Source organism: Labeo rohita, chromosome 18, assembly GCF_022985175.1.
Source record: "Labeo rohita strain BAU-BD-2019 chromosome 18, IGBB_LRoh.1.0, whole genome shotgun sequence".
NCBI classification, from domain to species: Eukaryota; Metazoa; Chordata; class Actinopteri; order Cypriniformes; family Cyprinidae; genus Labeo; species Labeo rohita.
In genome coordinates this window covers 14,220,631-14,238,304 of record NC_066886.1, presented here as the reverse complement: position 1 = coordinate 14,238,304, position 17,674 = coordinate 14,220,631, and the positions used below count along the sequence as shown (strand labels likewise).

Genomic DNA, 17,674 nt, shown 5'->3' with positions numbered 1-17,674 from the left:
CTCCAGCTGTAAGGGAAACATGGCATCAGCACTTGTTTTCTCCTTTTAGTCCCTCTCTTTTCCTTCTCTTCCGCCTAAGCCACATCACAGGAAACCTGCAGCCATTGCAGGAGCCCAGACACGCTGCTTGTAATGGATGCCGCGTTGTCTTGAGACACACTCGCTGCATCACATTACTATGTGCAGGAGACTGCTGGTGGATATGTGCTGATTCAGAGTCAGCGTGTGCAGTCTGAGGAGAGAGTAATGAGGCTACGTGGAGGCGCAGTGCCCTAGAGCAGCCAACGCTTTACTCATGCGCTGTGATGTGAGGCCAATATCAAAGTCCCTCTTTAAAAACCCACAATGCACTGCAGTGAGGCCCAGAGATACGAACCTAAAATCACACACAGGCCCCTAAGGGGAACTGAGACTATTTAAACAACCATTAAGAGCTCTCTATTCAGTATTCTGAGGTACTCACAGAGAAGAAAAGAATAAAAAGGAGGAACAGAAACACAGAGAGAGAGAATGCCTTTGGCAGTAATGTCCAGTTTACGAATTAATCCTCCTTTCTCTATCAATTAATTTGAAGCATTCACTTGAAGTTGAGAATCATAAACAATGAAACATCTGACACAATCTTCGTAACTTAATGATGATGCAATTCGAATGTGAGGGGTCACCCAAAAATGAAAATCCTGTCTTAATTACTCACCCTTGTGTCTTGTGTTGTTCCAAACCCACAAGACATTCATCTTTGTAAAACAAATTAAAATATTTTTGATAAAATCCAAGAGCTTTCTGACCATCTACAGACAGCAACGCAACCACCACGTTCAAGCTTCATAAAACTGGTGTCACATGGACTATTTTAACAATGTTCTTACTACTTTTTTAAGCCTTGACCGTGGTATTTACATTGCTGTCTACGGACAGTCAGAAATCTCTCAAATTTCATCAAAAATATCTTAATTTGTGTTTTGAAGATGAACAAAGGTCTGACGGGTTTGGAACGACATGAGGGTGAGTAATTAATGACAGAATTTTCATTTTTGGTCAAATTATCACTTTAAGAATCTTAAACAATGTAACATTTGACACAATCTACATAACTTCATGAAAAATAGAGATTATGCAATTCAAGTGCGAGGTTGTCTTAACAGGAATTCACACAAAACGTGTTTTTGCATTGAAAAATCCAACATGTGAGCAGTGTAATAAAAAACCATGGTTTCAAGATGCGCTACATGTCTATATAACACATTTACACAGAAAAAGAATGGGAAAGTGACACAGCGGATTTCAAAAATGAGCAAAAAGGAGAGCCTAAAACCACCTTTTCAGTAATAAAATTACTAAAACTGTTGAACAAGCCTCATCCAATCTAAATTTTAAATGCAGTGCTGACATTTTAAACCAGTTTATGAACTCTCTAAAATGAACCAAAAAATGATGCTTTGAAGGCTGTCTAAAGGCATGGAGGAGTATCTCTGGTCTTCAGGAATGTGAGGTGGGAGAGGGTTGCAGTAGATTACAGACGTGCCAGCCAGTGAGGGAAATTCCCAGAAGATGCGCACAAGCATCCAAAGGCATTCCCATTCCCTCTGCACTGAAATACTACTGAAAAACACAGTATATAAGACACAAGATGAAAACTCAACTAAAGCTTTCGTTACTGAACTAGTTTGTCAACCGATGGAAGCCTGTAAAAATAGTATTTTTAATCACCATTTCAATATTTTTTTAAATGTGACCCCGGCCCACAAAACCAGTCATAAGTAGCAAGGGTATATTTGTAGCAATAGCCAAAAATAACTGTATGGGTCAAAATGATCGATTTTTCTTTTATGCCAAAAATCATTAGGATATTAAGTAAAGATCATGTTGCATACAGACATTTTGTACATTTTCTATTGTAAATATATCATAACTTAATTTTTGATTAGTAATATGCATTGCTAAGAACTTTATTTCGACAACACTGCAAAAATCATTTTGTTGATTCAACGTAAAATAATTTGTTACCCAGCTGCCTTAAAATGTTAAGTTCAGTCAACTCAAAAAAAGGTTTAGTCAACTTGAAATGTTAAGGTGTATTAAGTGACAACTTAGATATTTGAGTTCATTCAACTTAAAATTTTGAGGCAGCTGGGTAACAAGCCCAGCTTTTAAGTTTAACAAACCAAATTGTTTGTTTAGTCATCCTAAATATCTAAGTTCTCACTTAGTACAACTTAACATTTCAAGTTGACTAAACTTATTTGAGTCGACTGAACTTAATATTTGAAGTCTGCAGGGTAACAAATTATTTTAAGTTGACTCAACAAATTGTTTTTTTTTTCTTTTTTTTTTTACAGTAAACTTCAAATGCAATTTTCTTAATATTTAGATTCTTTTGCACCCTAAGATTCCAGATTTTCAAATAGTTGTATCTCAGCCAAATATTGTCCTAACAAACCATACATCAATGGAAAGCTTATTTATTCAGATGATGTATGAAACTCAAAAAAATTGATCCTTATGACTGGTTTTGTGATCCAGGGTCAGAAATTGCATGAAAATATAAAAGAATATTTTTTATAGATACTTACACAAGAGCAAGAAATGGTTTTGATTTGAAGTAAATAACCTTCAGTTTGGTGATGAATTGCTCTAGTCTTACTCTTTTATAATCTGTCTAGAAGACAGAATTCCATGGCTCACTTTTTTTCCGGAATAACCGGGAATAGCATTCCTTTTTAGTAGTGCACTTCAATGCTGTAAAAATGATGATTGGAATTCACCGATAACATTGCTTAAGACACTGATAACATTGTGATAGCAGATGTTAAACTGGTATATTTTTCCATATCGTTGTAGCTCTGTGGATATGTGGTGAAGTATGGATCTATGGATCCCTCTGGTCTTCCTTTATTCTGTCTCCTCACAATGTTCTCCCCTCCCTCTCTCCTTTAAATGCTGCCTGCCTGGACCTGTAGATAAGCCAAGCCTGCACGTCCTCCCTCAACCTCCTCTTCCCAGCCTGATCAGGTGAGCAGCCTCAACTAAGTCTCCAAAGATTACACATTTACTTTCAGAACAGGCAGTGCGGCAAACCAACCACAGAATCTCAATCTAGCCTTTGCCATCTCCCCGTCTCCACATCTTCCTCGTTTCCCAGCGCACCTTTCCTTAATAAACCCAGCTATCTGTCCAGCATACTGAATGGCTATAGCAGGGGCCATTAAAGAGATAAACCAAGACTCTTTTTACACCTTTGCTGCCCCTCTTTCAAAAGCATCCATAAACCCTCTTTGAGATACGCTCACGTGGTCCTAAACCAGACGAACAAGCTTGCACTCAAATCTTTCTTCATCCGTTGGTTTTATTTACTTTAATGGTCAATGTGCAACTTGAGTTGATAGTGTAAGCTCACTTTGGTTAATGTGTAAGCAGGACAGAAGGCGAGTCTTAGCGGCGGTGAGTCACAAACATGTGCAAATCTTATTCTTGCAACTGAAGGTCACATCCGGTATTGCTCTCATTTCATCAGAAACATCTTTAGAGGTAGTTTTCGGGTTGATTGAAGCATGTCATAATCTTTAGTGTTCGTTCTTGACGAATTTTTTATTGATGTGAGTCACTAAGTTCAAGAGAAACTAAATCAACTCCAATGTGAGAACTGTGACTGCATTTCTAGTAATTGCAATTTTATTTCTCACAATTACAACTTTATTTCTCCAAATTATGGCTATTTATCGTAATAAGGCATAATGTGATTTTATTTCTTATTTTAATCTTTAATCTCACAATTATCGTTTATTTCTCTGAGGCAGAAATTACTTTCACGAATAAGAGTTCTATGATGATTCACTCAGACAGGGAGAAATAAGGGAGAATTAAACTCCTTGCCGTTGGAGGAACGTGCTGGGGCTTTGTCGGGTTGTCTGCCCGCGCATGTCTTTGATGTGACACACCGCTCAGATGTTCCAGCTGCTTTATCACAATCCCTCAGTCCTAACCCTGACCCCATCCACAATCATCATGCAACTCCACATACTCCTGCCACAGTATCACCTGGGTAAGTCCACAGTTAAAGGAAAACTCCACTTCCAGAATTTTTTTTTACAGATAATGTACTCACTCCCTTGTCATTCAAGATGTTCATGTCTTTCTTTCTTCAGTCGTAAAGAAACTGTGTTTTTTGAGGAAAACATTTCAGGATTTTTCTCCATATAATGGACTGATATGGTGCCCCGAGTTTAACCTTTCAAAATGCAGTTCAAATGTGGCTTCAAACGATCCAAATGCGGTTGTAAATGATCCCAGCTGAGGAAGAAGGATCTTATCTAGCTAAACAATTGGTTATTTTCATAAAAATAATACTGTTTATATACTTTTTAATGTCACTCGTCTTGCTCTGCCCGAACAGTTTTTTTCCGGTTCATGACAGTTGGAGTATGTCGAAAAACTCCCATCTCATGTTCTCCCTCAACTTCACAATCATCTTATATCACTGTTTTACCTTTTTTGTTAATGGTGTTTGATCTCCTTTGCATATTCACTTTGCAAAGACTCAGTCGGTACTTCTGCAGCGATGTAGGATGATTTTGAAATGATTTTTGAAGTTAAGGGAGAAAATATGATTGGAGTTTTTCAACATACTCTTAACTGTCTTGAACCAGAATACACAGAGTTCAGGCAAAGCAAAACAAGATGAGCGTTTGAGATTAAGAAGTATTTAAATTGTACTTTTAAAATGAAAATAACTGATCGTTTTGCTAGATAAGACCCTTCTTCCTCAGTTGGGATCATTTACAACCGTATTTGGGATCGTTTGAAGTCACATTTAAACTGCATTTTGGAAGTTCAAACTTGGGGCACCATAAAAGGCCAATATATAGAGAAAAATCCTGAAATGTTTTCCTCAAAAAACATAATTTCTTTACGACTGAAGAAAGAAAGATATGAACATCTTGAAAGACAAGGGGGTGAGTACATTATCTGTAAATTTTTGTTCTGAAAGTGGACTTCTCTATTAAGCAAAACCACTTAAAAGAACTTATTACTTAAATCAGGAATAATAGCCAAAATCCAATGTTACATTGTTGATTCTGGCTTAAAAATTGAGCCTCTGTTGCACTCTACCTCGGCGTAACTCATATACTGCTTGCTAGGGAAAATGAACCAACTGGAGCATATTTGCTCTGAAATACATTCCTTTATTAAGCAGAGCAAGAGTATAAAGGTGTTTCAGAGCTCAGCTGTATGTGTGTGTGTTCATATGTGTGTTTCTATCCTCTCCTCTCTCAACAGGAACTCTTATCACATAATGAAAAACTGTCAGTGGTGGAGGGACTGTGGGCACAAGGACAAGTGATCATAATGGAGGACATTAGCAAAAAATGCATCAAAATCTCCCCTCATAAACCACATGAAATGAAAACCTCAAGACAAGACTGCAAATAGAAATGCAGAACTTCTGAAAAAGATCACGGAAGGACATGATAATACAAGTCTTGTATGTTTTAAACAACAGCGTGACTGTGGTGACAGAATGGATCTGTAATCTGGAAGCAGACATGGTATTGCATTATCTTTGGCTTCAACGCACCACCAAACCCTGAAGAACGTAAGCAATGGACTCTGCTCTGGATATTTTGGACATTTCTGCTTCCTCACTGCAGAATTCAGTGTGTTTTGCAAGTTCTTGAGTCACTGCCATCAGTATTGATCCTTCAGGCACTGGGTTTGCAGCACAGACTCTACCAACGTCCAACTGACTGTAAACTACTCATGTAACACGAGAGGCAATATATTGCTGGTAGTTTCTCACAGACTCTGTACAAAGAATATGGTAGTATTCTTAGTAAAAAAACGGTTGCTGGAAAAAAACAAGGCTGAGGTTAGAAATAAAAAGATTCAAAAATTGTCAAATTAAAGCTGAGGTAAAGTTTAAACCACTTAGAAAATGTGAAGAATCACAATCATGTCGAGGTATTTCGGTTTGATTACTTTCAGTCGCGGCCTTGAATGGCACAGACTCCAAGGCCAGAATGTTTTTCATCTACTTTTCATTGACTATTTTTTAAATTAATTAAACACTGGCTGACAACTGAGGGGAAAAAAACATGCCAACCATTTTACAATAAATTCATGTAGGGTTTTGGATGTGGACCCTGATAATACCTTGGTATTCTTAGAGATACCTTGAAAACACCAACACATTTGCTCGTTCATGGTTCTCTGATGTCTAGATCTAACTTTTTTGAAAATAAAAACTTTTTTTGTTTTTATTTATATATAACTGTTGTTCAAAAGTTGTTTTTTTTTGCCTTTATTGTGATAGGACAGATCAGAATTGACAGGAAGTGAAGTGGGAGAGAGAGGGGGGAGGGGGTGCTCATTGAGGCTGATTTATTTGATTAAAAATACAGAAAAAACTGTAAAATTGTGAAATATTATTGCAATTTAAAATAGTGGGTTTCTATTTTAATATACTTTAAAATAGAATTTATTCCTGTGATGCAAAGCTGAATTTTCAACGTCATTACTCCAGTCTTCAATGTCACATGATCCTTCAAATATCATACTAATATGCTGATTTATTACCAATGTTGGATTTTTTTTTTTTTTTTTTTTTTTTTTTTTTTTTGGGAACCTGTGATATTTTTTTCAAGATTCTTTGATGAATAAAACGTTAAAAAGAACAGCATTTATTTCAAACTGAAATATTTTATAACAATATACACTATTGTTCAAAGTTTGGGGTCAGTAAATTCTTTCTTTTATTTAGCAAGGATGTGTTAAATTGATAGTTACAGTCATAGTAAAGACCTATATTGTTAGGTAGTATTATTTTTTCCTGTATTTGTAATGAAATAAATGGAACTTCGATGAGCATAAGAGACTTCTTTAAAAAACATTAAAAATCGTGCTGATCTCAACCTCACAAACCCTCTGCAGTTTCCTCACATAACCCAGTTTGGAAAACCCTGGACTATAAAATATTCTTTTATATTCCAGACCTGGAAATTATACATTTATTATACAATTATACATAAGTTTTTCCAGAACCGTGGGAACCTTGTATAACACAATACCTTTACTGTACCAAGGTGCCACCACAGTACTTTCTTTTGCAGTGGAAACTTTCCACACAGTGAGAATATTACTGTCGCAGTGGTTGGAACTGCCTGACCACATTCAGCTGTTTTATAATCATCATCAAGTAAATAATGATGTGGTCACGCTAACATAGCAGCGTCTCGTTAGCATGCTGTAGTTTAAATGTCTCTGTAACCATGTCACGGTGACCAGAACCAGTGACACTGATTCATGTCTCATCTTTATGGCTGTAGGTAGAGCGGAGTTGACAGGTGGCTAACAGTGAGCAGGCCTGCAGCTGAACCTCTCCTCACTTCATCCTTCCATCTTTACACTTCATTTCCCCCGCCGCTGCGGCAGTCGTGGCATATGGCTCGGTGCCCTGAGAGTGGCCTGCAATGCTCTCTCAAGGGACCATCACTGCCCACAGCTTCAACCTGTAGTTACCACTCGAAAATGCTTATTCACTCTGCGCTGCCCACGGTCACCGACGTTATCAAACTCTGCATTATTTATGACTGTCTTTCACACCCTCCCTCACACACCCTCCTGTCCTCTGCCTATATTTCTCTCGTCTTCCTGTATATTTTCCAAGATATCACACATCCTTGTATATGACCATGGCCAACATTAAACTTCCAAAATGTGACATATTTTAGATTGAAATAGCAGTGAAATCAAATAAAATCAAACGAATAGGACATAGATTTAAAGAAAGTAAATACGATCAGACAATAAAATAGGATAGGATAGTAAATGGGATCAGCAAATAAAATAAAATAAAATAAAATAAAATAAAATAAAATAAAATAAAATAAAATAAAATAAAATAAAAAACAGGACAGATTTTAAGAAAGTAAATAGAATCAGTCAATCAATAAAATAAAATAAAATAAAAAAAGAACATTTTTAAGAAAGTAAATAGGATCAGTCCATAAAATAAAATAAAGAGTAAATTAAATTAAATTAAAATAAATGAAATTAAATAATTAACAGATTTTAATAAATAGGATAGATTTTGATTTGATGTTGATTTTAAAAAAGGGGGTATTATTTTAGTATATGGAGATCTTTTAAAAAAATAATGAAATAAAATAATAAAAAACTCATATAATATATTTATTTATTTATTTATATTTATTTTTTTTTTATTTTTTTTTTTTTTTTCACACCAGTGAATTGTTATTAATAGGACAATGAGAATGTTTTAAGAAATTTAATTGTTTGAGTATATGGGGTAAAATAATGTTTCCACAAAATCACTAAAAATAAAATAAAATACTTCTTTCAGAAGCAATGAATGTAAATGTCTGAAAATGTGTTAAACGTATGTGTATACAAAAAGTTTACTCCTACCTTCCCCAGGGGTTTGGGAGAATCCCAGCTCCTCTCTATTGACGGGGGAATCTGGTAAACGTCTTGTGTCTGGTTCACAGAGGGTGGCACCTGGTAGACATCCTGCCCTGGACACGGCCCTCCTGCAGTCGGTGGCACCTGGTAGATGTCCTGGCCTGGAACATTAATGGAGGGGGGCACTTGGTAGACATCCTGTGGAGTAGGAGGGTACTGTGCCTGGCTTTGCTTTTGTGCCACAGCGGGGGCTTTGGGTTGGGGCTGTGGAGGCTGGGGGCCGGTGGGCACCTGGTAGAGGCTGGAGGGGGTGGGCAGACTGTGGTTGGGGGGGAGCATGTAGACACCGTCTGGGTTGGTTGAGTTGGTGGAGCTGGAGGAGAAGGCAGGGTGCATGGCCGTGTACTGGGATGAAGGGGGAAGCTTGGTGTAGGCACTCTGAGGCAGGTTGAGATGGCTCTGGGTTGGGCTCGGTTGGCTCATTGGCTGCTGTAACTGCTGCTGCTGCTGTTTATCATACATGCCCACGAGAATCTTCAGCCGGTTGCCAGGAACAATGCCTTGACGGCCATGTAGCGAACATAGCCACCAGCCTTCCAGCCCCTGCGTGTCCCGCTCCAGGACGGTCATGATGTCACCCTTCCGAAAGGACAACTCGTCTGGAGACTCCGCCACATTGTCGTACAGGGCCTTTGCCAACACATTCTAAAAGAGAGGAGAGAGAAAGAAATTGAGTTTGGCTCACGAATATTACACCAACATCATTAGCGTCTCTCATGCCTAGGCTGGTTTTAGCTGGGTTTTAGCTGTTTTTTTAACTAATGTACCGGTTTTAGATGTTTTTGGCTAAATCAGCTGGTTTTAGGTGGTTTTAGCTTGTTTTTAGCTGGATTTGTTTTTTTGTTCATGTAACGATATGTTAAATGACAATAAAACATGCTAATCATGCTACAAAAATGCTAAAAACATGCTAATCATGTTAGAAACATGTTAAAAACATGCCAGAAATGTGTTAACAATGTGCTAGCAACATGCTAATCACGATAGAAACAAGCTAGCAACATGCTAAACATTTTAAAAACATGCTAGAAATATGTTAACAACATGTTAATCATGCTAGAAACATGCTATTTGTGTTAAAAACATGTTCACAACATGCTACTCATACTAAAACATGCTAGCAACATGCTATTCATGTTAGGAACATGTTAGAAACGTTAACAACATGTTAATCATGCTAGCAACATGTTAACAACATGCTAATTATGTTGGATTTTAGCTGTTTTTAATGGAATCAGCTGGTTTTAGCTGTTAGTTTACTAAATCAGCATTTTTTAATTGTTTTAACTGGATTTTTTCATTCATGTTAACTATATGTTAAATCACATTAAAACATATGTTAACGACATGCTAATCATGCTAGAAACATGCTAGCAACATCTCTGTAATCTAGCTAAACTTTAAACCTTCAAGCTTTTACAACTTCATACTTTGAGGCTTTCTCAAGTCAACTTCAAAGTTTGTTCTCAAATTGATTTTTATTGTTATAAAATTGAAGACCAGATCACCCACGATAAAAAATTACGAACCACTGATGTACTATTTTAACAATGTCCTTACTACCTTTTTTGGGCTGTGAACGTGATAGTTGTGCTGCTGTAAATGCAGGCATCAAAAATTTCTTAATTTGTGTTCAGAAGATGAACGAAGGTCTTTCATGTTTGAGACAACATGAGGCTGAGCAATTAATGACAGAATTTTCAGTTTTGGGTGAACTATCTCTTTAATAGCAGGTGTAAACAAGGTCTGTGATTTTAGTGCAATGCTCCATTGCTTTTTACATTTTGTCTATTTGTTCTAAACCCCTTCCCGACACATTTACACGCCATGGACTCCATCTGTCCTCTCGTTTACAATGCCACCCACAAGTGCGACTGGTCTTTGACACTTAAACAAATATTTGCAATTCGGCCCCCTGGACCAGCCCAACCTCTTTTCTCTGGCACAAGAGCACTGGCACAGTGCCAACAGACACGTGTATCACTGCTCTACATGCCACCTGAATAAAGCCACAGTCAACCCACAGCACTCCATCACAGTCCTCTCAACAAAATCACAGCGTTTGATTGGCTGATTGTAATCGGTCATTGTGTGCCGCAGAAACCCTCCACAACAGCTAAAGGGGAAAAAAGAGAAGAATAGACTAGTTTAGCTTCAATCAACACAAAACATCTCGGCTATTGAGTGATTCAGTAGAGGGTCTTTGTGCAGGAGAACAGTAAAGAACGGCTAATTTCCAGCACAGAGAGCTCCATGTCCCCCTCGCACCCCCGTCTACAGCTCTCCTACCGTGAGTTCACTGTGGTTTGCGAGAGTTTTGAGCTCAAGCTAACAGGTGATTGATGCAGCGCAGCAGATAGTCAGCAGGTGTTTGATTACTAACAGACCTCCCCTGTCAGGACACACGCTGCCTTTGAGTCATGTAGGATGATCGTATTCACGAGATGAGCACCGCGTGAACACCATCACAAAGTTGTGATTACCAGTGGGAAACTCTTTTCGGACTAGAGGCATCAATTTGTGTATCATGGCGAAAGCAAATTGGTATTTATTAGAGAGTTTGCACTGTGAGTGTTGACCGTGCATTTGTTTGTATTCATTACTGCTGATGATAAAATAGAATAATAAAGCTAGCCAGAAAAAATGTCCTTACTGTCGTTCTGGGCTTTTAACGTGTCAGTTGCATAGCTGTCCATGCAGGGTCAGAAAGCTCTCGGATTTTATTTTTTGGGGCTTTTTATGCCTTTTATTGTGACAGGACAGTAGAGAGATGACAGGAAAGAGCTGAGAGGAGAGAGGGGAGCGGGATCAGCAAAGGGCCTCAAGATGGGAATCGAACTCGGGTTGCCGTGAGCGCAGTTGCGCTATATGTCGTCACACTAACAACGAGGCTGTTGCACTGACGTAAATATGCATTTTTGAGAGTGTATTCGCCACTGGAACATTATAAAATCTGATATCACATACTCAGTGGAAATAGTACATTATGAAAGCGCCTCTGTCCTTCTGTTTTTAACATAATATCTGGGATAGTAGGTGATGTGAAATGAGATGCAGCCACAGCCTGCAGCTATGTCTTCCTTCAGGATCCCTGTGGTATAATGCTAATTATGCACTTCTGTACACAGAAACTCCTCAGTGCCCACAATATCTGGAACTGTGCCATACAAACCTCAACATTTTTTGCCCTTGTTTGCATCGCTCGGTGCTGAAACAACGCAGACAGCAAAGAACCAACGCGCAATTCATTCTGCGTGAATCTCTCCCTGTGTGTTTTAAAGGTCTGTGTGGAGAGCGGCAGCGCTGTGATGAATGGCGTCTCTGTGCTCGGAGCTGGAGGAGAGAGAGGAGAGGCTCACGGAGGGCATATCTGACAGATGAATGCCCTGCCTGTGCTGCCCGGGTGAGGGACAGTCCCTGTAGTGTCTCCCTTAAAGCCGGAGGAGACCGAGGCTGGACACAATAGCGTCCGAGAGGCTTTACTGCCTGCGAGCAGCTGGTTGAGATGTCACCATGTAGTGCTGGCACACGCATGCACACAGAGAGCACTGATGCACGTATAGACGGAGGAATGTGTGCATGTACACGCACAAATGCATGCATGCATACCTCCACATCCCCCTCTATCCATTCAAACTCGCACGCACAATGCCAAAATAATGAGAAGCACTCAGACCAGCTGAGAAAGCTCATTAACTCCATGGGCTTTTTCCATAAAGGCAGTTTAAGCCATTCTTTGGGAGTCTTTGCAAAGGAACGGGACATTCTGACTGGGGCTGAGTGCTATGAGCAACACTAGGAAGTTTTTTTTAAGGCAGTGCCTCAGCATATTGGATGAGAAAAAAAACATACAAAAATAAAACCATGTGATTGGTTCATGCAATAAATCCCACCTCTTGTGTGCACTGTGTATATTTATTATGTATATATAAATACACACACATGCATGGATATATTTAATAAAAACATGTTTACAGCATATATTATATATATTTATATTTAATAGCAATTATATCAATAAAAATATATACATGTAAATATTTTCAAAATATATACTGTGTGTGTATTTATATATACATAAATATATACAGTGCACACACATATAATATGTAAACAAAAACTTTTATTTTGTAAGCAATTCATTGCGATTAATCGTTGCACAGCACTAAATATAATGGTGTTAATGTGAAGGCTAATTTAAAAAAGTAAACAACTCACACATATAACCATTTCGTAATGTCAAAATAAGACTTAAAATGGCAAGAAAACATGACCTTTTTAGTGAGTAATCAGCTTGGTGAAATTTAAAGTAAATCTCTGTGCCTGTGACCAATATTTGCTGAGCTTTGATGATCAATGATCCGACAATTCAAAAATAGTTAAAAGATATTGGCTGAACATAAGTTAACAAATAAAATACATTGTTTAAATTGTTACTTCCTTGAGTTATTATTTTGGAATAAGGGTAAAATGCTTAAACCACTAACTTGATGAGATTCATACTTGGCTTCATATATAACAGAATGTTGATTACATTGTTGATGTAAAAATATAAAACAGAATATTGATCAGTAATGAATATTCTTGGTCTTTTGGTTTACACACATCTTGGTCCAAAAAAAACCAAACAAATCAAAACAATCATTCATGAAGTATGTAATTTGAATCAGATTGTCTAAAAATAGGAATTACCACATAAGATTAAATTAATAATCAATTAAAGAATATATCATAAAATGCATTATAAATATATAAATAAACACATTTGTTCAAACTGCCCACTCCTAGTTCTGACTCTACTAATAAACATGCTGAGGTTTTAGAGATGTGATATATTTACATCCTTCCTGATTAGGCTGACAATAACGAATAAATTAATTAGGTGATTGATGTTGTTGCAGAAATTGGATAGAAAAGAATTTCCTGTGACTTGATGTCTTTGTCTTTATTCCGCTGTCTTATCTCACTTTCTTTCTCCGCCTTTGAAAAGTGGAAGCAAACTGCAGTAGAAAAGGAGTGCTGTGGGCTTTCTGTGCTGTTCACTTTTTTTCACAAGAATATTTTCCTGCCAAGCAAAAAGCCTCTGGAGGACTGATGACATCACGAGCTGTTGAACTTTGCCTCCATTACAGAAAGTATGCCAAGCCTCTCTAGTCTGTCTCTTTCTGTCTCACTCCCACATTTCAATCTCTCTTTCTCTGTCGATCAGGACACAGGATGTTCAGGGAGTGATTCACAGGGGTTTATATGTAAGGGCGAGTCGATGATTCTGTGATAGTGAGTGTTTTCTCATTTGTTAGGAATGTACACAGGAGAACACAAGCACATCAGCATTAAGACAACAGCAGGAGGATAAATGAAGGAAAATAACAGAGACAGGAATATTTCACTATTGATCAATGGATCTATTATCATCTTCACAGCTCAGGATAAATCACACCTTCCATCGCAGACAATTATAAAATAAAACAGTAAAACACTGTGCATTAAACAACAGCAGAAAATTAGTTGGTTCCTCTAGGGTGTTTTTTGGTACACATCTGCATTCATCAAGCAGTAATGGGAAGCTGCTTTGAAAATACTTAGAGCTATTTATCACTAAAAGCAGTTAAGCTATAGCAAAACTAAACTTTTAAAAAAGTAGTTAGCCCAAGCAATATTTCCTAACGAATCCCATTTTCGCAACAAATCGCAGACTGATTCATACAAAGAACCATTTCAGTACATGTGATGCTTGCCTATTTATTGTCTCTGTACTTGCTTTTAATTTAATCATGGTGACAGATTTTTAATTATCTGTCAGCATGAAATACTACTGATCAGATTAGAAACACTCTAATTTGTATAACCAAAATCAAAAACACAGTGACGAACAATAGCATTTAGCAATAAAATATTAAACAAAATGACTCACAGATTACTCAAATCATGGAATCATTTTTGAACAAAATGAAAAATTATTATTATTAGACTTCCCAGTACAATTTGAAAAAGAGAGAGACATTTTTGGACAGAGCATTTGCAGACTAATAATCTAAAATATAGCATTAAAGGGCTAGTTCACCCAAAAATGAAAATTCTGTCATTAATTACTCATCCTCATGTCGTTCCAAACCTGTAAGACTTTTGTTCATCTTTAGAACACAAATTAAGATATTTTTGATGAAATCCCAGAGCTTTCTGATCCTGCATAAACAGCAATGCAATTACTACGTTTAAGGCCCAGAATAATGTTGTTGTTTTTGTTTTCTGTGCGCACAAAAAATATTCTCGTAACTTTGTTACATTACAGTTGAACCACTGATGTCACATGGACTGTTTTAACAATGTCTTTACTACCTTTCTGGGCCTTGTTGTGTTACTGTAATTAATAGGGCTGCCCCAACTAAACTATTACTATTAGTTGTACGTTTATTGACAAACCATATACATCATAATAATGAGTCTTTCATTGCTTACATAGCCTAATAAGCGCTCAAACACACTCAAAAAAAAGCTTGCCACAGCGCACCAGTAGATATGGCCTAATAATTATAAATGCGTCAGGGAAAAACAGCGAGGAGACTGCATTAAAGTTTTAATAATTTATTGATAAACAAGTGCCTTCTTTGTTTTCTGCTTAAGAGATGAAGTCGGCAACACTGACTCCGCAGTAGTGGATGCGCATGTATGCATGTATCATATAATTACATAATCTGAGAATATTTGTTTTCTATTTGATCTACTGGTTCATTTAAAAGTACATTTCACTCTCTATAGATATATTTTTCACGTCTGTTTCAAGGTTTCTCAAGTTCATAGAGACAGAGATGGCAGAAAGTGCATCTTGTTTGCTTTAATTATTATAAAGCTCAACTTTTCGTTGTTAATTCTTAGCACACGCAAATAAACATAGAGTCTTTACAGATTCGAAAGATGTATTACTGTTATCTGTATGACTAAAAATGACAGAGTATTTTAAGAGCAAGTGACCGCTCAGGTGCATACATCTGTCATGCAGTATAAGTGCACTACTAGTCAGCTTCCACACTCCACACAGATACTTCAATAGTGCACATTTTCCTAGGTTAACATTAGATCGAGCTGCCATGATGAAGCCAAGTTTCTACTACATACATTTTTAAGATGAAAAGCCATATTAGAGGTCGATGTCCTGCCTCATGTATTATATTACCACATAGACCAGCTGTTAACAATCTGTCCATTACGGACTGCATGACTTCCTGTAGAATTTTGTTTTCTGCGACTAAGCGACTAAGAAAATTTTGGTCTCGTTGACTAATGGTTAGTTGACTGTTAGGAAGCAGCCCTAGTAATTAATGACTGAATTTTCATTTTTGGGTGAACTCATATATAATATTCATATATAACATTTTAACACTACAATGCTACTTTTTGGAAAAAGTATCTTGTTACTGGAAAAGCCTCCTTGCTGCCTACTGTCACGCTACTGTAACTTTGTTACTGGCCAACATTGTTATCAAGGCATTGTTTGAGAAACAGTAAAGAGGCTTGTATAAGATGAGGGGATGACGAGAGTTTCGCTTCATTTCTCCCTGGCAGTCATCACCATGGAAATGTCCAGGTCAACCGCTTTCCCTGTGGCTAGAGCAGACAGAGGCTGATGCTTAACTGTATTATCTCTAGAAAAAGACAGAGAGAAGAGATAAAAGGGATGGAGGAAGAGAATGGAGAAGAAAAGGAAACTCATCATCCAAAGGACGAAACGCTCATCCATTTGCATTTAAAAGGGTCAAGAGCGCGAGAGCATTTAGCAGGCCAATTCTATCATCATCTCCTCACCCATATGAGTTTTTTTTTTCTAAAACTGATTTTTTAAGAATATTCTGGTTACTCATTTCAAAATAATGAAAGTGAACGAGGAATGGGGCTGTCAAATTACTGCACTATATACAGTTGACGCCAAAAGTTTACATCCCCCTTTCAGAATCTGCAAAATGTTAATTATTTGATCAAAATAAGAGGGATCACACAAAATGCATGTTATTGTTTATTTAGTACTGAACTGAAAAAGATATTTCACATAAAAGATGAAAAAACCATCAGTAAGAGCCAGGGGGGGGCTACAGAAGATACTTACATTTTTCCTAGAAGCCAAAATAAGTTAAATTTACCCTGATCTTCAAATTCTTAATGCACTTTTTTTCCTTCTGGAACATCAGTGAGCGTTTGAACTTTCTGTAACAGTTGCATATGAGACCCTCAGTTGTCCTCAGTGTGAAAAGATGGATCTCAAAATGATGCCGTCATTGTTGGAAAGAGTTCAAATACACAAAAATACGGAAAAACCAAAGAATTTGTGGGACTTGAAGGATTTTTCTTTAGAACAGTGGACAGTTTAACTGTTCAAGACAAACAAGGGACTCATGAATAACTATCACTAAACAAAAAAAAAAAAACACAGCTGTGGATCATTCAGGTAACAACACAGTATTAAGAAACAAGCGGATGTAAACTTTTGAACAGGGTAATTTTTTGTATGATCCCTCTTATATTGGTAAAATACTCTGAAGGGGGGGTGTAAACTTTTGACCTCAACTGTAAAAGTATCATAAAAATGGTATATGTGCATTGTGTACTGTCGTGAATGTATGTCGAAGACTGAGACGGAACAGAAGAAATTGTTGAATAAAGTCATTATTTTTGTTTTCTTCGCATACAAAAAGTATTCTCATAGCTTCATAACATTAAGGTTGAACCACTGTTTTAACAATGTCCTTACTACCTTTCTGGGCCTTAAACGTGCTAGTTGCATTGCTTTCTATGATGATGAACGAAGATGAACGAAGATGAACGAAGGTCTTAAAGGTTTGGAATGACATAAGGGTGAGTAATTAATGACTGAACTTTAATTATCTCTTTAATAATTACGATAAAAGTAAAAGAGATTACAGTGGAAGAAATATTGAGAATGAAAGGGAATTCCACAGGATGGAGGGAAGAGGAAAGAGGGATATGGAGCTGTAAGAAAGGGAAGGAAGGAAGGGGCCGAGCGCTTCATTCAGACAGAGCCACTGAACAGGAGGTAATGTGGCAGCTGCTGGAGCGCGCTCTGTACAGACAGGTCAATGAGTGTGTGTGTTTGTATTGTTATGGGGGGGTGGGGCCGAACAGCTTTTGTCTGGTGCCTTTACATGACCCCATGGGACAAACACTAGTAAAGTTAGCAAGGTGG

The 17,674-nt window shown here is 37.5% G+C and overlaps 1 protein-coding gene across 1 annotated transcript in view; it reads right to left on the bottom strand.

The window, feature by feature from the left end:
• Window positions 1–17,674, bottom strand: part of bcar1 (BCAR1 scaffold protein, Cas family member) — a 108,701-nt gene that overhangs the window by 28,480 nt on the left and 62,547 nt on the right. The window contains 1 exon segment of the mRNA XM_051134573.1: window positions 8,425–9,123. Within this exon segment, the coding sequence (XP_050990530.1) occupies window positions 8,425–9,123 (699 nt within the window).